This window comes from Tyto alba, unplaced genomic scaffold (genome assembly GCF_018691265.1).
Source record: "Tyto alba isolate M040663 unplaced genomic scaffold, T.alba_DEE_v4.0 Super-Scaffold_2, whole genome shotgun sequence".
Taxonomy (NCBI): Eukaryota; Metazoa; Chordata; class Aves; order Strigiformes; family Tytonidae; genus Tyto; species Tyto alba.
In genome coordinates this window covers 67,996,880-68,022,497 of record NW_024881282.1, presented here as the reverse complement: position 1 = coordinate 68,022,497, position 25,618 = coordinate 67,996,880, and the positions used below count along the sequence as shown (strand labels likewise).

Genomic DNA, 25,618 nt, shown 5'->3' with positions numbered 1-25,618 from the left:
AATTTGTCCCTACAATTACTGGTCCCAGATTTACAATCTTCTCATCTCCTCAAAGGCTTTCAAGAACCACAAGTTGTGCCCCTAAAGATCAGAGAATGCAATTTGAGATGCACAGAAGTAAATAGCAACAGACAATCAGACTAGCCCTTCCACTCTTACCAATAACAACCCATAGTTTGGGGGATTTGTTTATCTGCCTGCTCATTTTGCAGTCAAATCATTCTCAAATAGTATTTTAACCTAAAACAACTGCATGACTCAGAAACGTATCTTTAAAGAAAAAAAAAAAAAAGGAGGGGGGGAAGCACTGTTTGCACTGTAACTAGAGCACCTGGTTTTGGTTTCCTAACACTCAGAGTTGACTCTTTCTAACAGTTGGTAACTCTAAACCCTCTCTGTCCTTGATTGATGAGCTGGGCTAACCATGCTCAAATAAAGGAGAGGCATTTTTCACGCTTCTGGCATCATGGTGTGTCTTTAATCTATTGCTTAAATAAGTGCTGCCAAGGCATCCCTATGAAAAAACACACGACAAAAGATGCAAACCCACAAGTAAAGCCATGCAAAGTCTTACTACTTTCTTACTAGAGGAGCCTCAGGATAAGTGGACACAGCATTTGTCTCACACACAGTCCTGCCTATGGCAACCCCATTTCCTGACTCCATTTTGTTTTGATGTTTGAATAAATGCAAAAATACGCCCTATGAAACAGCCAAAGCTAATAAATGGAAAAGAGATCTCCACCGAAACTACTGGCTTCCCACAAACCTGACACAAAATGCCAGGTATGGTCCCAGTGACAAGACTGAGGCCACCTGCTCCCGAGTGTTGTAGCCCCTGCTCTTGCAGAGTTGAATTCTGGATGTAACAAGATGAATTTCTTCTGTGTGTTTGCAGTAGGATGGAGAGGCCACTTCAGGACTCTCAGCAGCTGGTGGGAACATTTTTCTTCTCACTGGTAAGTGCATTTGGACACATGAGTCAGTAGAGCCAATAAGGGCCAGCTACATTATACGAGGTGAATAGAGAGCAGTATAAATCCTCCTCACTGCATGATGAGTTTCATCCCACAACCCTAATTATTCAGGCAGCCTCCAAAGACTTCTGCTGGGCAGCTTTCATCACGCATCTTCTGAACTCTTAGGCTAAATGTTTCTTTTATGGCACTCACTGATGTGGTTAAAAGGTCTAATCCAAGTATATTTTACAATGTTTGCTTTGTATGTGGGGTACTTCAGTGTATATATATATATTTAAGAATTGAATTTACAGTGGCCACTCAATGTATTTAGAAATTTTGTACAGTGGATAAACTCTAAATTCAAACTACAGTCTGCACACTTTCTACATGAGAATATAGATCTAGGGAAGTCTTCAAACATAACCACCATGCATAAACACCTTTAACTGTTTGAAAGCAAATAAGCTGAAAATTTATAAGGGTACATTAAGACATAAAGTTTATAGTGCTGATGTGTACAAATAATAGGAAATATGCCTCAGAACATGACGTCATTGAAAACAGAACCTGCATTCCCCTGCAAACAACTGAAGGACAGTCAGAATCACTGTTTAATATATGTATTCTGAAGTATTTATTTGGATAGTCTTATTTCCAAGCAACCAGAATGCACAGCTCAGTTGTTTCAGGAGTACTCCTGATTTTAAGTATGGTGCATAAGGAAAGAACAAACTATTACTACAGTAGCTGAAGACTGCAAGTTTTTGTTCAGGCTGTGTATTTCATGAGACAAGTCCTTCTATAGACTCAAGTAAAGAGGAATAATTTTATGAGCTAGTTTATCCTGTAAAATATTCGCCCTAATCCTTGTAAAAATATGTTTCATTCTGCCTGAAAGCTTTTTTGCAGACAACTTTGAACATTTCTATCACATTTTATTAGCTGTAAGCTGATCTAATTTCTCTAATTTTCATCAGGTTTATTAGGATCTCTCTAGATATCAGATTTGTATAGTTGATCTGGTTTTATATATGTCCTGGTTTGGGCTGGAATCAAGTTCCTGTTGGTTTGGCAGCGGGAGGAGTGCTGCAGCACCCTGAGACCCCAGGGGCTCCCCAGGCCAGAGAGCCCTTGCCTGTGCGCGGGGGCGGGGGGAGCACAGCTGGAGGGCTGGGCCCGGATTGGCCGATAGTCCATGTCATGTGACATTGTGCTCACTATATAAAGGCAGGAGTGGGCCAGGAGGGGCTCTCACTTCTGGGAGTGTGGCTGTGGGGCCTCTGTGTTTGGGATCACCGGCTGGGCACAGGCGGGTGTTGGTCGGCGGGTGGTGAGCAGCTGTATTGTACCTTACCCGCTGATATTGCTGTCAGTGTATTATTCTGTTACTGTTATTAAACTGTTTTTATCTCAACCCGCGAGTCTCCCTTTGCCCCTCCGATTCCCTCCCCATTCCCAAGTGGGAGGAGGGTGGGTGAGCGACTGCGGGGCGTTTAGCTGCTGAGTAGGCTCAAACAATGACAATATAAAACCCTCAAATTGGTACATTTTAATTTCCCAAGCAGACATCTTTCTTCATCTGCACCCTGTAAAGTACTAAGTATCTTCTTGGCCCTTAATTAATTAGGAGCAGTGACCTATGCATCATGTAGTAATATCATCCAATTAGTGGAAATGTATGATGCTTGCAAAGTATTATCGGTTACATCATAGTAGAGGGATACTTGCCCATTCCTGCTGCATGCTCTGGTTATGATGCACCAGCAATCTGTAGCCATGACAGAGTGCTAGCACAAGACTAAAAATCACTACCCCTTGGTCTGGTGTTTTCAGTGTGAATTTCTAAAGACATTCAGATGCTAGTATTTTGTGCGTTTCTGACTGCCATCAGAAACATCATATCTCAAAGTTTTAAATATGCCTACCATCAAGCTTATGACAGTAGGATAACCACAGAGGTTTGTTAAACATTCAAGGCTAGAACCTGATGAGCACAGGAAGGCTTTGAAGCATTGGAAACTGCCCTGTGGAAGAGTTTGTCCTTCCAAAACAAAGGTGGAAACCAGTCCCAGAGGTCTGAAATCCCATTTCAACACTCAGAAATCACAGTGTGACTGTCCTCAACAAGAGACAAATTTCCAACAGGTTTTTGCTGAACATGTACAGAGCCAGTGGAGTCACATCAGAAGAAGCTGCACTCCAAGACATAAACAACTTGTATATCCTACAATGCTTTGCAAACAATTTTGTTAATATGATCTACCATCAAATAGCTATGCACCATCTCCCGCAGAAAAAAGCAAGAGTTGCACATGTGTATCTGAGCACAGATTTCTCTCAGTAGCTTTCTATAGGACTTAGATGATGACATAAATAAAAGCCAGTAGGAAACTCAAACTTACTATTCTCCATTTGTTTGATGGGAAAAGAGCAGGCATGAATTGTAACTGACAGGGATATTCAGAAATTAGTTACTAAAGTACTGAGCAGTGAAGATGTCTGAGATGATGAAGATCATTCTTTGAGTATCTCTGAAATCTGTGTTTGCTTGCTCTGAGAATTCAAATAGCAGCAGCTCACTAAATCTTTGTCTCTGGACTAGTTCTGTAAAAAAGCTAGAGTTCATTCAGCCTGAGTACACTGCAATTTCATAGAGTTAATGTGACTGGCAAGTGAACTCCTAATATTGATTCGAAGAAATATGGCATGGAAAAGGGTTGGTGCCAAAAGATGGAACTGCACTGGACAAGGGGCTCAAGCCACCATGAAGCTGAGCATTTTGAAGACTCAATGATTCAGTCTTCAGGCTGCAATGCTGGAGTACGGTGGTTTTATTCCTTTGTAAAGGATGTGCGACACATGGGTGAAAAACATTACATAAAATGAGAAATTCTCTCATGGCAAGATTTAAAAACCAAAAACAAGCACCCAGAGAGCTCCATATATTTCTAAAATTAGATGCAGTATTAAACTTTCCTTAAAGTTTTGGGTAAACATCTTCAGGCAGAAAATTCTTACACATTTCAGACAGCAATATGTCTCTCCACTTAGTTTTCAAACTGGAGTGTCTGTAAAGGACAGCCACTACCCTTTGGCTGGTCTCTGCTCACAGTGACTAAGGGAAGGCCTGAAGTCCACCACCGTGTCTCCAGCTCTGATATCTCATGGGAGGAAGATGGAGCCAAGACTCTGCTCGCTCTGATCTCCATTGCTACCATGTTTGCTTCACAGTAACATGGTGGGCAGGGTTCCTATGCAGGCAAAACAAGGGTACTTAATAATGGCCTCTTGGCCTCGGTTCTAAACGTCCACAGTCATTAAAAAGCAGTAAGCAAGAGCACTACTTTCATGCATTTAGAAAGAACTATGGTTGTGCAACAGGGAAACTATTGTGCAAGTTAGTTCACATTGCCCAGTATATGCCCAGCCACCCTACTCTCTCTGCTAACTTGATGTTTCAAAGCACTTTCTGTCACCAAAATGCCAAGAAATTCCCATACAGTCTCACCCACAGATTTTAGTGAAAGCATTAAACTGCCTTTAGAGAAAAAAAGATACCACGTTTTTAGCCCCAGTGTTTTATAGATTTGCACTGCTTTTCCTATGCTGCGAGATCTAGCAGGTTGTAAAAGTACAGTTAGATGAGCACGCTTGTTTAGGTTTCAACTTTACCTATACTTATTTGCCTCATTTGATTTTTAAATAAGGTTTTGAAATAAGGCACTTAAATACTTTTAAGTCAATACTTAACATTTAGGTTTGTTTAGATTGAGTATAAATATTTATTTAGGCATAGTTAGGCTTATGTCAAATCAGAGTATTCAGCTAAATTGATATAATCATTCAGTGACATTAAACCAACTTGGGAATTCAGACAAGCCTTTGAAAACTACAAGTGTTAATAGTGCACAAAGATTTGCAGAAAAGAATGAAACGAGAACATGGTGAGAAGTAGTAATTTACTTTTTAAGTCTCTTGAGAAACTGGCCAACCTCTTGGACACCCCTCCCTCCAGTACAACCACCCAGAAGACACAACTATAGGGAAACTGCCTATGAAGTAGAATGGGAATAAGAATTGCCTATGTTGGGTGCATTTGTTATTTCATTGAAATAATTGATCCCTGACGCTAAAGACAGTAACACTGGTGGGATTCAAATACTCCAGATATTAATGAAGTCTCTCTCGCTTTCCGGCAACAGATTTAAACTGTCTCTACTCTCACTGCCCAGTGGCTTCAGAAAGAGAGGCAGTGGTTTAATATTAAAGCACTGCAAGTGTTTAGAGTCATTTATAATTCAAAGAGCAAAGCAAGTTTGCCTTGCTCAGTCTCACCAGTGTGTAAAGGATGCTCACTGCCACAGGAAGACCTAGGGGAGGGGGACGTATCCCTACCGCCATACACAAAAGAAAAAAAATAAATCAACAAGACAACTGCACCACTGATTTCAGAGGCCACTGCTCTATTTGAGTACATCTGGAAAAAACACACCAACTCTATTAGGTAATTAAACAAACATCTATCCCCTCAAAAATAGCTCTGCTCAGCAGGACCATTGTTTGGTTATTTGAAAAAGTTCCTCAACTTGTAATGTCTTTCTCATATCCTTCCAGCCTAGGAAGTCTAAGAACTGCTGACAAAGCAGTCTGCTATACTTTGTGTTAGATGGCTGATTTCACTGGACCAGGCACCTGAAACACCAGGGTCTCAACCCGACAGTCCTGTCCCTCCCACACAGCAAGCATGGTGAACAAAGCCTGAGGAATTGCACTGTGTATCTTACTGCTGACACAAATGTAACATTTTATTAAGGTTTCTATTAGCTTTTAAGCACCAGTGTGACAGGAAAAAACCCTACAATCTACTTGGAAGAGACAGCCACCTTTGTCTAGAAGAATCAATGGTCCTTATTCCCTCCAGCACTGCATCAGCATGAGACGGCCATAAACCTGTGGTAGATGCATATGGAGAAACTTCATTTTTACTACAAGCCAGTCCTCTCTCTTTCATACATTCTGGAGTACTATAACAATATTCATATACAACTCCCATAGTCATCTAGGTAGCCTGACAGGGATCAGCACTTTTATTAATAACGCTTTGTTTAAATTTGCTGGAATTGCTATTTGATTTATGAAGTCCTTTGCAAGCTTCAGAGTGATTTGCACAAAATCACTATGATCTGCACATAGGAATTGCTTCACCCAGCCTTGAATGAGTCGGGTGACACAGTACCTATTGTCCTAGCATCACCAACCCTACCCAGCAACATCTTTTGACATAAGACCTTGTCCAATTAAATAAACAGAGCAATTTAGATAGGCAGAAGGTAATTATTAGGGCTGGATGGTGTCCAGTTTACTGAAGCAGGAGTACCATTCTTTGAAAAAAGCTTTATGTTGTTTAGCAAAGTTTAATGACTGGACTGTACTGCATCCAGCAATGAAACATCCAAGCGTATAGTGCTCCCTTCATACCACAGTGGACAACAGTCCTGAGGTCTTGGGAAAGACTGATTCTTTCAAAAAGATATTTGGAAGTAAACGGTTTTCTAACCTGCTCCTTTTTAGCCCTAATCACATATTATCTTTACTGGACCCTATTTATTTGAACCAAGAATAGGTAATTAAGAAATCAGGACTGTGCTGTTACTTTCACATCATCTTTTTTCCTTTCATCCTGGGGAACTGCCAAATCCCATTTCTTATCGAAGGATTTCAATTGTTTTTCACTATGCCTGACTTATTTGCCAGGGGCTTTTTTTTTTTTTTTTTTTTTTTTTTAATGGAAGACAGAAGGAAGAAAGAGGACAGTGAATAACAGTGAGAGATAATTTAGAAATAAGTCACTTCCTAATGGCTCCATGACAATTACTAGAAAAACTACATTCCTGCATGGTAATGCCTTGATGCCAGAACCCAGTGACAGCAGAGAGAAGAAAAAGGTCTTAGCTCCTCTGTGTGGAGCTTGATGCTCAAAGACATTTCCTTTTTCTGTATTTAAACTCATCTTTTTTCCTGTATAAACATGAGAACTATCCCATGGCCATTTCCCACTGAGACAGGTTCTCAAGTGAGCCTGTGCCAGTGCTCCCCCGTCCCACCCACCCAAAGGACTTCACTGTGAAAAATCCATGACCTCTTCCAGAGGGAACTGTATGCAGCAAGAATGAATGAAATATTTGTAAGGGGTTCATCCTCTCTGAGCGTCCTTTCAAATCCCAGCCATCATGGCCCTACACTGAGCTTTTTGTTCCTGGCATGTCTGAAGGAGGTCTGAGTATTAGTTTAGCCTACTCTGGTAAATCATTCTTCAAAAGCCTTTTTTAGCCTGCCTAATTGCACTGAAACTTTTATATTCAATCTGCTAGAGTTGAAAATCTTTTATAATTTTCTTGATTTGGACAGGACGCCAGCGTTATAGAATCATGGAATGGTTTTGGTTGGAAGGAACCTTCACAGATCATGTAGTCCAACCCCCCTTGCCAAGGGCACAGTCACCTTTCACTAGATCAGGTTGCTCAAAGCCCCATCCACCCTGACTTTGAACACTTCCAGGGATGGAGCATACACAACTTCTCTGAGTAACCCATTCCAGTGTTTCACCACTCCCACAGAAAAATAATTTCTTCATATTTCCAATCTAAATCTACCTTCTTTCACGTAAAATCATTTCCCCCATGTCCTGTCACTACAGGCCTTGGTAAAAAGTCTTTCTTTGTCTTTCTTATAACCCCCCTTTACATACTGAAAGGCCACTATAAAGTCTACCCAGAGCTTTCTTTGGTCTGAACAACCCCAACTCTCTCAGCCTCTCTCCACAGGAGAGGTGTTCCAGCCCTCTGACCATCTTCGTGGCCCTCCTGGACCTGCTCTAGCAGTTCCATGTCTTTCTGTATCGGGGACCCCAGTGCTGGACATGACTCCAGGTGAGGTGCATTTTGAATGATGCTTCCTCATTTCCAATAGCCTCCCTGACCCACAGTGAAGATACTCCTCCTGTCTTTCCCACCCTGGTCATTCAAAAAACTACTCACTGACTCTGTGCTTACAGTCTCTCCAGTCACCTCCAAGGTTTTAACTGTTCCTGCCCCCAAGGGTTTAACTCTCCCTGACCCTTCTAACAACCTCCCTCCTTGTACACTGAACACAAATATGTAAGATTTTTCATTTTTGTAGCTTATGCTGGAGCGAAAAGAAAAAAAAAAAAAAAAAAAAGAAGGCAAAGCAAAGATGGAAGCTGCTGCAAACATGCCATGCCTGTCCTGCAGCCCTGGCTTCAGCCAGGTGCTCACCTTCACTCCAGCCCTGAGCTACACAGCTTCAGACAACCCCTATTTTTATATCACAGTAAGACCCAGGGGCCCTGATGGGATTCAGAAGTCAGGAGGACACAGCCCGACGCCGAGGGGTGCAGCCTAACCCAGTTTGCTCATGACTGATAAGGAACTGCCCTGTCCCTCGCCCCTGCCGAAACGCCCCTCGGCACGAGCTCTCCCCAAACGCACATTCAGCTTACACGTTATTTAGCAATACCCTAGTATAAATGAACAGCTGCCACAAGAAAGTATCCAGCTCTGACTCTTGAAATTATTTTGGCAAACTTCTTTCTCCCCTCACCCAGGTATGGTTTGGACTAATTAGAGAGAAGCTTCCTGTTCAAACGAGCAGCCCTTCCCCATCCATTGTCACACCTCGATGAGAATGGTATTTAAGCGATGTAGGTACTATTAAGATTTGAGATTCCATCCAATTAAACACCGATACAAGAGGAAAATTATCCTTTTAACAGATTACTAACAGCACACTGGTTTCTGTTGTCCACATGAGATCCTGAAAATTGACTGGCTGCGTGGAGCTCAACATTTTATACTACTTCAGCGCAGAAATGGAGCAGAATTAGGAAACAATTATTAGATAAATACGCAACTGTGGCACCATAAAATCCCCATGGGTAAGACCAATCTAAGGAGAAAGAAATGAAAAAAACAGTTTTCACATTTTTCCTTTTTTTTTTGTTTTTGTTTGAACAGTTGGAAATTCATTCCCTGCTGTTTTGTATTTCCTACACTGATTAAAAGTGTTACCTACTGCACTATTCTCTTCAAGGCCTGGATTTTCTAGGTGAAAGCATCATTAGAAACAACAGGGCTGAGGTATGGAAACGGGGCTGAATCAAAGAATTCTTACACTGTGTGAACATCAAAATGTATTTTTCCCAATAACGTTTTATACATGGCAGAAATTGTTTTTCCACATCAAAGTCAAGACTCATTCAAATAACGAGTTAGTAGAAAAACCTCAAGGATAAGACATTTACATTTTTAGGAACAGATGGACTTGTAACAAACAATACTGGGTATTAATCCTGGTCAACACCAAAAATTAGTTTGTTGGGAAAGCTTCTGAAGGTCCTTTTGCCCTCCTTTCTCTGCAGAGTCCTCAGGAACTGGCAAGATTGAGCGTTGCATACCTCAAGAGAGCTATACATCTCAGCACAGAAAAGGAATCAGAAACCTCTGAGCTAAACCTCTCACTTTCTCATCTAGGAGAAACTTTTATATAAAGCATCAATAGTCTTGCTATTACACTAATAATTACGTTTTAGAGGTGAAAGCAGAATATTGGATCTCTACTAGGTTTTTTCTGCCTAGCAGAGGTAAGCAGTAAATAACTGTGCCATTAGCTTGCTCAAAAATGTAAACAATCTAATTTTAGTGAGAATGGCAAAGGAAGATAAATATACTAAATTCGATTAATGCTGATGCTAGAAGTTGTAGTAGGAAGTCAGCACTTCTTAAAACTTTGTTCATGCTGAGATTCCATGAGCTCCCAATTGTTTTATTCTGTTTACATTACGCATTCTGGCAGAGTGGTGACCCACATAACCTCCACATTTTTCTCTTAGAGTTACAGTTAAAAAAAATAGGGCTCAGGTACAACATTTTTTGACTTACGGCATCCCTGTCAAATGCATTTGGAGTTCAGGGGTTGCCTAGAACTACATCACCACCAATAAGTACTTTTTATAACATTAAGTTTTTAAAAAGTCTTATCTTGATGAAATCTTGGGAATGATATTCTTCCAAAATGCATGAATGTGCTTTTTCAGTCCTGTTTTTAAAATATTAACTTTAAATAGACAAACAGGAAATCAAAATAAACCATGAACTTTGTTTCTCTTCAGTCTCTTAAAGAGTGTTGGACTCTTTGGCCAGCATTTACAGGAATGTTTCAACATCTCCTGATCTGCTAAAGTTCTGCTCTCTATAAATGGGCTAAAATATGTGGCACCACTTATAATTTTACTGCTTCTTTCAAAGTGGGATGTGTGAGCTTATTTAACTCATTTGCCTTAGAAGGAAATTGGCCAATTTATTCCATGTTAACGGTTACATGTTGAAATAAACTATTCTTAGCCCTATAATGACAAAAATTAAATTAGCATTCCTAAGGTTTATTTGTTATACCAGAGTACCATTCTCATAACTTCTGACTATGCACACCATTATTTTTTTTATTTTTTTCCCCAAATTCCCCAAAATTTTGGATTTTACAGAAGTTCAACTACCTTAATCTTCTCAGCACTCAGTGAATCTGCTCTTTTTCTCATGCTCATCCCTGTCTGGGAACCTCAAACTAAATATTGTTATACTTATTTCCAGTAGAAGCTCAATCCAGATTTTGAGCACTTAAACACAGCAGTGGGGATCTCTGCACTTAGACGCCAGAGCCACCTACACTGAGAAGAAACGCATGCTCTTGGATGGAGGAAGTGGAGGATGGGAGCATGTGGATAACGCTGCGGTGTTTGTAGAATAGCTCTGTATCAAGAATTTCTTTTTTTTTTTAGGATTTGGGAGATCTCGATTCAGGCTGTTGAGTGTATTCGTACACATCTCTCTGATGCTTTATCACCATATGCCTTTGCCCAGAGTGGGGCTCCTTGATCCAGTGATGTACAGAAAATGCTTCTGCATTTATAGGAACAGATTGAGGAAAACCTGACTTCTAGGGCACCAAGTTGCATGAGTGATCTGGGCTCCTCGTGCAGGACCAGCTTGTGCATTTTTCCCAGTGATGAATGCAAAATGTGTAATTTTCAGAGCATGAATCTGAGCTGTCCTCAGTTTAGCATGGATATTGACCTCTCTGCATCCACAAATGGGACTGGGAAATCTCCTAGAAAGAAAGGTTTCAAATACATTTTTCTCCTAAGCATTCCTTGCCAACTATTTTGGACAATATATTTCCCGCTCTGCATCCTGCTTGTTTACAAATTTTGCTCTCATGGGTTTAGTGCTCCCCGTGCAATAATTGGAATTGGAGGCACCTGGTCTGCTGCTCACACTTGAGGCTGCTGCTCACATGTGAAATAGTCACTGCTCTGAGCATTATAAGCCTACGTCCTTCTTGTGGTCTAGCCTTACAGCTGGTGGGCTGAAATAATACATTAAAAAAAAAAAAAAGGGGGGGGGGAAAGAAAGAAAATCCACAGAAGTAACCCTCCATGTATTGGGATATGCTGTATCTATTATTTCGGTAATATAAAACAAAACTCCAATGTCACACTTGCCTGTCAGAACACAACCTAGAGCCCCTAATTCTTGTCTCTGAAGGTAGTACACTTTTATCCAGTTTCCATTATTTCCTCTGCTGGAGAGAACCCATTCTCTCCCAAACACTGTTATGAAATACTCATCTATAAAATAACTCTTCCCTGAATGTTTTCTTTTTCTCCTGAAAAAGGATTTGGGAACAGCAGGGATATGAGCACTCACCTCTTTTAAACTCTGCATCATAATCTTTATGACATGTTTTATCATCAACCATCTTTAAGCTTTTACCAGGATAACAACTTTGCCTTTGCAATGGCTCCCACAGTAGTCTTGAGTGAAAATGGGGAGAGCTAAGATGTAAGAGACTAATATTAGAATTATATGGAATAAAAAAAGAGGGTTTACAGTCTGCTAAGGGAAATCTCAGCGGTAAGCTATGAAAACGCTGGCTGCTAGTGTTGTACATCAACGAATGATATCTAGAGTTTCTCAATTTACATAGGAAACATTTTTAATAGGCATGGTACCCCCAGCTCTCAGACACTGACTCCATCCCTCTCTCAGCTCCTGAATAAGTCTGCAAGTCCACAGATCATCAGAGCTCTCGCAGGGATAACAGCGACGAAGCCTGGCGCCTGCAGTGTGCATTTTTCAGAGTGTTGCCATGGTGATCTCCAGCACGCTCATCCCCTGAGAGCTCAGCTCAAAATTCAGAGGGAACCAAAGCAGGACAAAGAAATGACACCCAACCAAAAGCAACAGGGAAATTATGTGTAATAAGCATACATACAAGCTTCCATACAGAAGCTTTCAGAAAAGAGTTATTTTTAGAACTGAGTAGTCTGTAGGAAAGACGGGCAGTCTTCATAGACCCAACTCTAAACCAGGAAGGACTATAGAATAAAATCAAGAATTTCTAAGCCTGTCTCCACTTGTGGATCACTATTTGGCACAGGGTAAATCCTCAGCCTCTGTACTGCAAAAATCCGGATGTGTGCAGTAAGGACAGAGGACAAGGGATAACTAAGCAGACAAAAAGATAGAGATGCCTTTAATAATGTAACACTGTAGAGCAGGAACAGATCACTAGATAACCAAAATCTGACATTTACTTTTTAGAACATTATATTTCACTATTCCATCAAAACAGCTAATACAACAATTCTTAATTGTTTGAGCAATTTAAAGTTTCACCAAATACTTTATATCATCTGTTGGTCCTTATAGCAGTTATACTCTCTTATTACATTCTCAACAAAAGGGAATTACATTTGTGTGAACATGAAAGCAACACTCTGTCAAGTGATGTACGATCTCGATATATAGTTGAGAAACCTGTTGTATGGTGCTTTCATTCCTACCCTACAAAAGCATGGTGTTCTAGTGGCCATACACACAGAAATAAACCAGCAAGAAGAGACACCAAAATTCAAAATCTGGGCCATGTCAGATATGCCACAGTCCAGAAATAATACTAAATAAGAGACAATTAGTGTTTTGCAGTTAGGCAGCATGTTTCAGTCAGAGCTTATTATCAGATACTGCCAGGCCCTTTTGTGCCTACAAGAGCTCTAAAATCAGGTAATCTCACATAGCTTAGTCCTCAGGCATGTGCATATGGTAGTTTCTTTTCCCCAAATACATGATATTCTTTTTGTTCCTACCTGGGCTTCTTATTACTGTTACAACAGACTTGGTTATTCCTCTCTGTGTCATAACCTATTAGATCTTGATGTAAATATTTAATGACATTATGAAAAAGTGCCTCTTGTGGAATAAGCATGGAGCTTTTCAGTCACATCTGCTTTAAATTCCATCAAACATTTCTGGGTTGGTACAGCACTAACTACTTCAGAGCTGTGCTCTGTCCCTGCTCACAAAATTTGGTGTGTAGGCAGTTGCTGATGACCGCAGGCAGCACTCTACCTGCTGCCTTTGGACTACCGCTTGATGCTCATCACCATGAAAGGTCACCTGTCGAGAGGATGTTCACAAAGGCTTGGTTTCTTCAGAATATTCACATCCTCACAGTCCCACTGACAATGGACACAGAAAGGGTCGTGCGGAGTCAGTTGCCCAAGTATCCATTTGTACGATGCACAAGATTTTACTCAACACATTTGCCTTTCCTCACTCAGGTCCCTCTGTTCATCCTTCTTTGCTATCCATTCATTGAGTGAATTCTCTGTGCTTCCTCAGGCTGTCACCTCCCTGTTTTTCAAACTAGCACAGGACCAACAACTGTTGGCTGGAGGAAAGGCTGAGATAGAGACCCAACTACAATCTTTGGTATTTATCATTTTACCGTTAGCTTCTTCTTTCCTAAAGGGTGCTGACATCTGCCTTGAGCAGCATCCCTGTATTTTAAGCTTTCTTGATCTCCTTTAAGAGTGACTGATTAATTTCTAGCATATCCTGGTATTTCTGCTCAATTGCAGTGAAAGAACTTGAACTTTAACGAGATCCCTACAAAATCACTGATTGCAATAGGCATAATATTATGGTTCTTATGCGCTCATACCTTGATCCCTTCAGGGAAGAGGCTTTATTTACCACGAATAAAGATGAAGGCTGACAGACAGCCTTCAAATCAAAGCACGAGCCAGAAAATGTCTGATTACTCCCGGAAGCAGCATTTAAGAGCTTAACTTAGTCTTTATTTAGATATTATTTTGCATATTTCAGCCATAATGTAAGCAAACTTGTCGTGAACAAAATAATTTGGTAATCTAATTTATCAAGATCACTCACACACTGACAGACAGGAGTTTTAGTAAAATTTGCACTTATAAGATCAATTTGTACTAATTTCCATCTGTTAGATGCTTATGTCTTTTCCAGGGCTAGTGAATGGAAAATTGAGACCCTAGTGCAATTCCAGCCGCTTCCAGAAAACATAGTTGTACACTGTAATGTGCATCTGCTTAGGGAATTTACTTAAAAGGCTCTACTTTCCTTACTGTAACAGCATGTACTCTACCACCCACTACTTGTATGACAATATTTTACAAGGATACTGCAAATCTTTAAAGCACGGGGACAAATTAACTACACAGGGGCTGGCAGATATTTTACCCTGTCCAAGAATGTTAGATGTATTAGATTAATGCCAAAGCCAATAAATGTAGTTCAAGTTCAGTAAAGGAGTTGGCAGAACAAGACAGGAAGCATCACTGCAAAGATGCTTGCCTCAAAATCATGTGTCGCAAAACATCAAATGTGCCCTCCTCCTCCTCTTCCCTTTCCTCTCCCCAGTTATTCAGCAATTGGAGTCACAGGCAAGGCTCCTGTGAGCTGCTTAGCAGACACATGAGGAAGATCACAGCATGCCTAAATACCCCACTTGGGACACCTTTTTTCCTCTACTGTCCCACAAGGTCTGAATTTCAGCTTTATCCAGTAAATTTGACAGCAAGCAGCTTGCCCCTCTCTCCACAGGATGTCCTGCCATTCCTTCCAGAGAAAGATCTCTTGTATATGTTACACTTTACCTAACACTGGGGCAGAACAGTTGATACCTAGTTCATCACTAATATGCACCCATACTTATGCCACCCATGGAAGTGGCAGAAACAAGCAGCTAGGGGAGAAGCAAGAACCAACTTACATTGTTCGGCAACAGCATGGTCTAGTACCCAATAAAGTGACTGTATAAATATGTCCTGGCACAGTTTAAGTAAAACACCTTCAGTAAGTTTCCTACAGCTGGAGAAAGAAACACTGCCTTTCACCTTGTCAGAGAAAACAGATAGATAGGCTTGCTGGAAGAGGATGTTATCTCTGCTCATTCTTCTTTCATGAGAATAAACACCAGCTTTTGTATAAGACGACTATTTTCAGGGTACCGCATTCGCTTACAACAATGTTAGCATATTCAATTTCGTTCAAGTTGTGCAAAATAGATGTATTGGGAACATTTTCCTTTCTTTAGTTCTTTGTTTCCCTTCCCTGTCTACGTCATTTGCTTGTTCTTTTCCTCCTGGCCCTATATATACTTCAAAGACATATTTTCAAAGAACTATTTCACTCAGCATAGCTTGCCCCCCAGCTGTAGAAGCTTTGCTCACATATACCTCCCTTAGGAGAGATAACTTCTTTGCATAGAACTCCTTTAGGCAACATCTGTAATCATGCAAACAGGTAGAATGTTCCCATGTGGAGCAGCTCAAGAAGGAAGCATATACCTCCTATAAAGCAAACCCAAGGTAGCACCACAAATATTTATACCTTGATAAAATCCATATCCTGCATCTTGGAATGCTATAAACAAATGCTATCCAATATATATTTCAAGTCAATCAACCAAATAATTCACATATGGATGGATGGCCTGATTTGAGTTCACCCAAGGGTTTGAAAAACCTGGGAATGCAACAAATTAATTCATCCCTGGGTTACTGACCACATACACCTTGCCTTCCTAGCACCATACTGAACTTTGAGCAGGATCTCCTTGGCTTTGTGACCAAGCAGGCCTCTCTACAGTCATTCCATTCCTGAATACTTCCAGTGAAGCACTGGCAATTAGTGCCACTGCAAGGCAGAGATCAAACTAGTCCAGTTTCTCCTGTACAGAATGATACAACCCATGCTTTCTAAAGATGCTGTCTAAGAAGTGCTAAAGGACTTCAGGAATTTGTTCCACCACACCTGACATCAGCTGTACCGTATTTCTGCTTGTTGCAACGGAACCAGTACTGTGACCCCTTTTTTCCTTCTGTGAGTACCCCTAAGAGCCAAATGGCCAGTAGCCTATGGTGGAGACTTTCAGATGTGGGATGGATGCAACAGACACCAAAGTCAAAACTGTGACCCAGCCTTCTGTTCTTAGTAGGGGTCGCCCAGCATCCCCTGAGGTGTCCTCATGACTTCTCTGACATGCAGTAAGAGGATCTCGACAGAAAACACAACAAGAAAGGTAAGAAGAGGGTGTCAGTGTATAAATCCTCATAACATTGCCCAAAACAGGTACCATGATTTGTGAAGTCATTTCCATGGGAGGGGAAAAAATATATTTTTTTTAAGAAATAAAGTTAAACACAGCTCTGTGTTTATATATAAAAAATAACCATTCAGAGCCCTCAAAGCAACGCACACCTTCTGCCTCCTCAGTGCAACCAGCTCTATCATTCTTCCTCCGGGTTAAAAAAAATAAAACAAACAAACAAAACAGAACAAGCGTTAAAAAACATGCTTTTTGAAAACATAGGTTTGAAGAAAACCCTGCCATGTCCCTTCAGTTGTCTGGAAATTTCCAGACACATTTTAAAGAAAATACTAACTGTGTATAAACACAAGAGTTGCAAGGTTTCGCAAACTCAGAAGTTCCCAGGAACTGTAATTTAATAAGATTCATTTAACTAGTCATAAATTAAAGTGATGTAATTTTAAGAAAAACCATCAAGGATAAACAAGACTGTCTCTTGTATATCCCTGGAAGACTTGTGTTTACGCAGCCATTGGCTTACTGACTGACACTGAGAAATCTCCTACTTAAAACTAGGTATTTTTACATCTTGACATTACTTTATGACATTGTGCTTGATCAATTTGAGTGCTGTAGTAACAGGACACTAGAATATTGTCTAGCTGTCCAAAGGAACAGCTATTTTTAAATATAATGTCTTTCGCACGTACTGCATTAACTGAATTAAATAAGGTTGAGGTTTGCCTTGAATTTAGCCCTACAAAATTATTAAGCAGACAAGTAGTTAATTCTTACTTTTATGCTTGTTAAATCATTTAATTAAATATAATGTTAATTGAACTAAAGATTATTATAGAGATTTTTCTCAACAAATACATTTAAATGCATTAAAGCAGGGAGAAAAACAAAACAAAAACACACGCTGGGCTTATAAACAGATTCCTATAAACAGCATTAAATACGTACCACCCTGAGAGCACAGGGTGTTTTTTCATGTTTGCTAGAACAAAAGTACCAGCAAAGGTTAAGAGCAGTGGGGGTGGTGTATTCCCTACAAATCAACACGTTTATGCAAACCATTTCGATTTAGCAAAGCAACATACCTGTTCACCTAAGACAATTGGTTAAACATTACTGTTATCATAAAGCAAGAGGATGCAAAGCAGGAATGGTGCAAAAGTCCTCAAACTACTAGCTATGAAGAGACCTGTAATGGCCCTGCAGCCAGGCTGTTCCAGCACCAAACCCAGGGGGATCAGCACTGTGAAGGCTTCAAAGGGGCTTCTGCAGAAGCCCTGGAGCAAAAGCCCAGTGCAGGGAGCTGGGAGCAGCAGGGACCAGTACTCCAGCCTGTGGGGCAGAAGGGAGCTGTGGGGCAGCTGAGGTGAGGGGGGTGGCACTGCCCTGCCTCCCTCAAGGAGATCCCCCCCTAAGCCCTGCTCCCTGGGTTCTGTAGGCTTGGAGTGTGTGTCAAAAATTAATTAGACCTGAAATGAATGGGGCTTCCTAAAATTGTTCATTTGTTAGAAATTCCAGGGTTGCTACAGGCATAGCATTCAGAGGCTTCCCCTGTACCCACAAGCAGACAACAGCAAGATGATGAGCAACAAAAGAACAGTGCTCTTATCGGTGCCTGTTCACACTGATATTGTTCACTTGCATAAAATCAAAAAGAAGGGGGGTGAGGAGGCAGATTTCACCAACTCCAACATAAGCTGTCCCATCAGAGGGCTCACTTTGGCCAGGAATAACAGGTTTATGGAGACAAAGCTAATGTAGCATCCGAGAATAACCCTAAAAATTATATTCAAACTCCAGAATCAATGCTAAAGTCAATGCTGACAACTGATTTGCAACAGTTCCCTCTAAGTCTGTAATGCATTTATTTTTCTAAGTGGGGACAACTATCAATTTTTGTTGCCAGACACAACAAGAAATTTGGTGCCAATATTCTCACTTCTGTGAGAATACAGAATAATGCCCTAAATGGGCATCACAACCTGCTGATTCTGTAAAATCCTGAGGGCTGACACACTGACTTGAGAGTGTTACAGGCATCCATCCACTTCTCAGTCCCACTGTCAATTAGAAGAAGGAAGAAACCTGTTACAATGTGGGTGATAACGAAGTACTTGTATTCACCAACCTTTACAGGAGGAAAAGGAAGACAGTTTAGGTTGGTACCTTTGACAGAAATTTCTCAGTGAATTTCCTACCTGCATCCCCCCAAAATTGAGACAACCCCAGAACTTCGAGTTTGGCTTTAGTAGGATAAAGAACTGATGTGAAGTTTTATTTTACTGCACCCAGCTTTTTTACTAGGTTTCACTTACTTGGGTAAACTGCTCTTTGCTTTCTCTTGATCTCCCCAGGATGCAGCAGTGCTTGCCAAAAATAACTACATTTTAATTTTCCTTCACAATTCCCTTGCAGAGGTCTGCACTGTTTTAATGCTGTAGCATCACATATCCTTTTAATCCCTGCCTACACATTTTAACATTTCAAACACATGATTATTTATAAACGAAAAGCCACCAGGGCTTTGGTGAGGTAAAGTGGTTTAGTGGGGACTGAAACTGGGAAGGCGGGGGGGGGGGGGGAAAGGGGAGGGGAGGGTGAGTCATCATTTTCTGTTTTTAATCCTTCACTCCTCATCTGTTTTGGGCTTTGTTATTAGCAGTAGTACTTATTCACTTTGAGCAGGGCCAAGACAGCAAACAAGTCCTCTGCATTTGAAAGACAAACAATTCCAATTCCTAATTCAGCTGTGCATGCCTGCTCCAGGCTGTTCAATCCCTTGAGACCCCTTTTTGTATCCTAGGCTTTTCCCTTCTTTAAGTGCCAACCCATCGATGGCCTTTGGCTGGGGTTTTTTCTGTTCCCACCTGCTCCTGCAAGAGGGAGAACAGACTGGGATGGAGTGACGCCATCCTTAAATTCTGTGCTGTATTCAGGGCTGGGCATTGCCACACCGAATGGAGCAAACAGGTTACAAAAACTGTTTGCACAGACAAAGCAAGGCACTTGAACACCACCACCACTCCAACTAAAACACCACTTGGAAACAAGTTGCACTGCATACTGAAGGAGAGACAGCACTTGTTCAAAATCCCCTCCTTTTTGGTCATTGCTCAACAGGGCAGCAAAAACTTTGTCCTTCAGCCCAATTATACCACTCTGCTGATGCTGTAACAAAAGCAGAAAGAGCCATGACAGAAATAACAAGGTAACCTGCATCTCTTAATGGAAGCAACAGTGGGAGGTAGAAAAATTAACTGCCATCACACACCATTTTTCTTCCCACTTCAAGCACCCTCTCCCTCTCTAAACACTCCTTCTATAAGCATCTTCCTGCAAAAAAAACCTCTAAAGACTGTCCCTCCCAAGCCCATCTATACCCCATACCTTTTGCAGCTCCACTGAGAAACAACCCTTTTCCTTAAACTATGAGAGTTGGGCAGTGCAAGAGCCCAGGTCCAGCCTGGCAATCCACAGCATGCAAGTTTCAGCTTTAGACTTTTTAGGGATGCTTAAGGTTGGAAAAATCCTTAAGGGTGGATGCCTCAGGTTCAGCTGCCATATCCATGTTTCTGTACCAAAATACTTGCAACTGGTTTCAAAAGTGTGAATACTCTCCAGCTCCAAGTATAATTTAGGACAACTAAGAATATGCAGAAACTCTGAGAATTAGACTAGTTATTTCAGTAAATTAACTAGGTAACAACTGTGAAAATGCTGATGCTAGACAGTATTTCAGCTTCCTGGGCTATAAATGGATATAATTTTTACTTACCTGACAGGTGTGTCATGAGAATTTGCTAATATTGACACTTAGATCTTTAAAATGCTTTGCCAGTATTAATTAAGGAAGGGTAATTTTGCATTTAAATTAGCTAGTATTTTGAAGTTGAACTTGTTTCCATCCCTCTCCTAAAACGGTAAAGAATCTACTGTTTATTTTTTAATGTATTCCCCAGGAGAGTATTTTGGAGAAATATGAGAAAGAAAGACTGACACGCTGATCTATGTTTCAAGGAAGATGAACGGATACCTCTAACTAAAAAGCTGTTTTTTGTTGCAAGAATATTCTCTCCTGTGGATCTTGTAGCCACACCTGTGACTTAGGTCAAATGTTACTGAATGTATGGAGAAAGGCCACCCCCACCCCTCAATAAATCACCTTTATATAATTAACCTACTAGTATTTTTTACAAAGCAGGTCTCAAAGTGAAGTATGAGAAGTTCATAGCACATGGCAGATATTCAAATACTGCATCTACTGGTAAAGTGTGTCCTCATTTCTCCGTAGAGGGGAATGTGCCAACATATGGGCAAAACTCTATTACAGTTTCATTTGTAGCCAGTGATATGAAATATGTCTAAAGCTGCGCAATGCTTTTGTTAGATGGGTTACCCATGTAGGCTGCTGACAGACAAAAATGGAGAGCCAGGGCTTACCTGCAGAGCCAGCTCTCTCCCAGCCACTCCACACTCAATAATAAAGGCAGGACTTTCACCGTGGGCACTGTTGTTGCAAAGTTCTAGCAGCAAAGGCATGACATTTGGCCTTTATATGTCCCAGTGAATATAACTCAGATTAGAGGGAAATAAAAGATTGTACTTGGTAGCATATGGGAAAACAGCAGCATAAGTCTGCAAATAAGCTGCTCTGCACACTCCAGAGAGACCATTATAGAGGGATTTCCTGTGGTTGCTACTGCTGGTGGTTATAGTCTGATCTGTTGTCACGGGCTACTCGTGCTGGTAAGTGCAGACACATCACCTCTCCTGGAGCCACAGCATTTTCCTTACTGTCAGCCAGGCAGCACTTAGGGAAGACAGAGCCGGAGGGAAAGAAAAAAAGGCAGGACGCAGGTGCTAGAAGAGATGCCACTAAACACATGCATGAAGATAGGTGCAACCCCTGTGTAGTTCCCCTGAATGCCCTCTAGGGTCTCATAGTGACGACAGCAGAAACTCTGTGAAAACATTTTGTAAAGTTCGTGTCTCGTTCTTGCCCACTGACCAAGACATGTAGAAGACGCTGAACAAACCTTACCTGGTGTTTCTGTGACTTAAGTCATATGGATCTAAAGATAAGTCTTAGAGGTGATTCTGGGGACTCAAGTCTGATTGATTGTCATATCTAGAAAATACTAGAATTAAAGTTCCATATGCGAATCCTTCATGACAGTCTCTATGATGGGAGACTTTTTCCCCTGTTCCCCTGCCTCATTTCATCCACAGCATAGACATTACTTAATGAACTTGCAATTCTCCAATATTTACTTTTCTCCTCATTATCCAGTGTGGCTCTATGCCTTATTTACCATGCTATCTAAATGCTGCTCAGAATCATTTATAGCATTCACAACATAGGAGCCAAGTTCTTACAAACAACAATTAATTTTACAATACCCAGCTGGATCCTGAAACTAAGGTGGACATTTTTGGGACAGACACTGATTTTGAGCAAGCAACTACTTTATAATCCTAGAAGTCTAAAAAGCATCTCTGTAGACTTTTCAGAAACAACCTGCCTACCAGCAAGCACAGCTTAGTGACAGCACATAACATGACATGGTCCTCACCCTTCACAAGGGTGTTTGAACCGGGCTATTTACAGTGCCAGTGCACACATTTTACATAAGAAATACCATTGAGAACAGTGAACAAAACGCTCAGATTTGTTCTTTACACTACATTAAGGACTTGTTCCAGGGATCTCAGATTACAAGATGTGCAGCGAGAACCTAATTTTGGTATCTGATTAGGGCTGGGTGTTCAACCCCCTACCCTGTGCACTTTCCTGCCTGTGCTCTACTTGACGGTGCCTGCTCCTGATTCCTCAAGGTACACACTCCCCTTTTTCTCCTTGCATTAAGTGCCTCAAGATTTTTTTGATATATCATCAGTATAATGCAATAGAAATAGCAGCTTATCATCCCCTCCAGTCCATTTTATATTTTTCCTAGCCTTTCCCTACTTTTTAAGGGGGAAAAAAAAATCCCCTCACCCTCCCCATCTCCTCTCTCCTCTTTACCAGGTGAAGAAACACAGCAAACCAACGTTAGTGACAATGGCTGCACCTCAGCAATAATGCATTTAAGAAGGGGAACCTGGGAGGAAGAGTTGGGAGTTGTGAGGAGGATTTGTGAAGGAGGCACCTGTGTGAACACTGAGGTCAGTGGAAGGAAGGAGGAGGAAAGGTGGGGGAGGAGGTTTGCCAGAGCAGAGACCCCCTGCAGCCAGTGGTGAGAGGACAGGCTGTCCCCTTGCAGCCCATGGAGGTTCACGGTGGAGCAGATGCCCACCTGCAGCCCGTGGAAGACCCCATGCTGGAGCAGGTGACTGCGCCCAAAGGTTGGGGCTCTATGGGAAGCCACTGCTGTTGTAGTTCAGTGCTTGGGGGGACGGCAACATGTAGGAGGGACCCACACTGAAGCAGCTCAGGAAGAGCTACAGGCTCTGGGAAGGATTCACATAGGAGAAAGTTCATGGAGGACTGTCTCCCGTGAGAAGGACCTTACGCTGGATCAGGGGAAGAATGAAATGAGTCCTCCCCCTGAGGAGGAAGGAGCAGTAGCACTGACTGCACCCCCCATCCCCTGCCCCCTGCACCACTTGGCAGGAAGAGGTAGAGAGATCAGGAGCAAAGCTGAGCCCGGGAAGAAGGGAGGGATGGGAGAAGATGTGGTTACACTTCTCACTGTCCTACTCTGTTAAGTGTTGTTGTTTGAATTAATTTGGTTTTTTTTTCTTCCCCTAATGAATCTGTCTTTTGCCTGTGACCATAACTGGTGAGCCATCCCTCCCTGTCCTCATCTTGATTCCCAAGACTTTTGTTTTATTGTCTCCTTCCCATTCCTGAGGGGGAAAGAGTGAGTGAGCAGCTGTGTGGTGCTCTGTTGCCCTTTTGGCTCAAAACATGGCAATAAACCAGACACCATTTCACAGTGTTCCTGCAGTATCTCACTGTTTCGGTACTATTGGTCAGTTAGTAATTTTAGAAGACAAGTTTATAAAAGCCCAAAGGCTAAAATTAAAACTGTCCCAGCTTGTTAGACATTTAAACAGGATCACTGTCCTATTTGACATCTAAGTCATGAATTCAGTACTTTATCCAGCATTTGGAAAGGCTCGGTTGACCGCTTCCAAACTCATCAGTCAGGCTCTGGGAAATGGAAGGTGAGATCGTGGGAAAAATGCAATATGAAAAAATACTGGAATGAATCCATGGCAGCTAGAAGTTCATGACTATGACTACCCTGCACGCCAGAGCCACTCAAAGCCTCCTGGGGTATGACTTGCAGAGATATGTCTGTGCTTTACACACAAATATGTACGTACATATACACATGTGCATGCACACAGTTAGGGAGCTCACATTATTATGAAATACAGCTAGGAAAAGCAATTACTTTAAGAAAAATAATGGGGTATTCACCAGCAAAGTAAGTTTCAAAAGGGTCTAGAAAATGAACCAAAGCTCTTACTGTTAGAGAACTATTGACTCCAGGTTTGAAAAAGTGACCTCAAGTGAGCAATGATGCACTTAGCCTGGAACTTGCAGCCGCTGTATTTCACTCTAAATTGAATTGCCAATCCACAGCGCAATCTTTTTCTACTATAAACTCACATCTTTGGGGCAAGCATACAGAAAAATTCTATATACTGGCTGCATTATTCCAAGTTAGACTAAATTCCTCTGAAAATGGAAAATACGTCCACATTACAGAATTTAAGGATCCCTATGGGAATTTATACAGTGAGTAATGTTGTTTGTTTTTTTTTTCTTTTAAGGGCACTTAGTGACAACTTCATGTTGATATTTTTCCTGTGAACAGTTCATAAGCATGCAAATAACTAATAGCACGTGGCCCTGTTAAAAGCATTTAGGTATGTATAGCCTACAGACACATACTGAAAACCACATAATAGACATTTTATACTCACATACATATGCACAATGATCAGATCCAGCATTCTTTCCATACTAAAAGTGGTCTTTTTGGTAAATTAGGCTGTCAATTTAGCATGATTTATAATATCACCAATGTCAGTGGTTTGCAAACATAAATAATTGACACATGCTGTGAAATACTTACATTCACTACTCCACTAAGCCTTCTTCACCACAGTCAAGTTATTTTCCAGGACAGTGTTATAATCTTCTTACTAAATAAAAGAAGGCAGCAATTAAAAATATATTCATATGCATTAAGCTATGCACAATCACCTTAAATTTATGAACTTTAAAATATTGATTTAATATCATCTATAGTGTTCCATAAACTTGTAATTTGTTTATATACAGTCAATTTTATTACATTTTAAACACAATTTTAGCACACCATAACTTTCAATCCTGAGGCTAAATGGGGCAATGTTCTGTATTTCAATAGCTGCTCTGATAATAAATCAGATGGACAGCTGCTCACAGATGTACAACTAATTACTGAAGAACTGAGAGCCCAACTGATATATTACCAGAAAGAATGCCTGGCATTACAGATGGGTTATTGTATGATTTGGCACTCCTCTAGAGCTAGAGCTTGAACACACTCTTATCAATGGCAGCACTCAGCACCTCCCACGATCAAACATTTAAGAATGGAAGAAAAACAGAGTCTGCCCCTCTAGGGAAGGATGAAATACCATCTGATATTCTTTAACATCACTGTATATGCCAAAAAGTGATAAAAAAAGGGTTCATGTAGATCGTTCAACACATGTGAAGATGACAACTGTCTTCAAAAAATTATCCCAGTCAACAGACGTAGTAAGTGTTGAATGCCCCAACCTGGTTCTTACACACAGTTATTTCTGTTACTTTTTAGCAAGGCATGTGATGCCCACTCAAACAGTTTGCAGTGAATGCCGACACACACACTAGAAGATCACTGCATGGCAGTTCCCAGGGGAGAGAGACCTGAACACCTGGCAAAATCCACCACTACTTTTCTCCAAAGCCGTCTCATCTCAGATGAAGCTGACTTTGAGACCTGCGTAACACTGGCTCCCCAGGGAGGTCAGACACAAACATTAACAGGGCTTTTATTTTCCCCTTGTGTTCCTTGAGGCTGCCCAGTACTAAACCAAGTTTATTTTGTTAATGTTTAATGGGATTTAATTTATTGTTTGCATTCCCCATACCTAGTTGCTGTGGT

General features: G+C 41.1%; 1 protein-coding gene across 4 annotated transcripts in view; it reads right to left on the bottom strand.

The window, feature by feature from the left end:
- The window catches only part of PLXNB2 (plexin B2), a 265,806-nt gene that overhangs the window by 96,360 nt on the left and 143,828 nt on the right, over positions 1-25,618 (bottom strand). For all 4 annotated transcript variants that reach the window (XM_033011456.2, XM_042793496.1, XM_042793495.1 and 1 more), the window contains one exon: positions 24,557-24,626. In XM_033011456.2, the coding sequence (XP_032867347.1) occupies positions 24,557-24,558 (2 nt within the window). In that variant the 5' untranslated portion in view covers positions 24,559-24,626. The remainder of the gene's footprint in view (positions 1-24,556; positions 24,627-25,618) is intronic.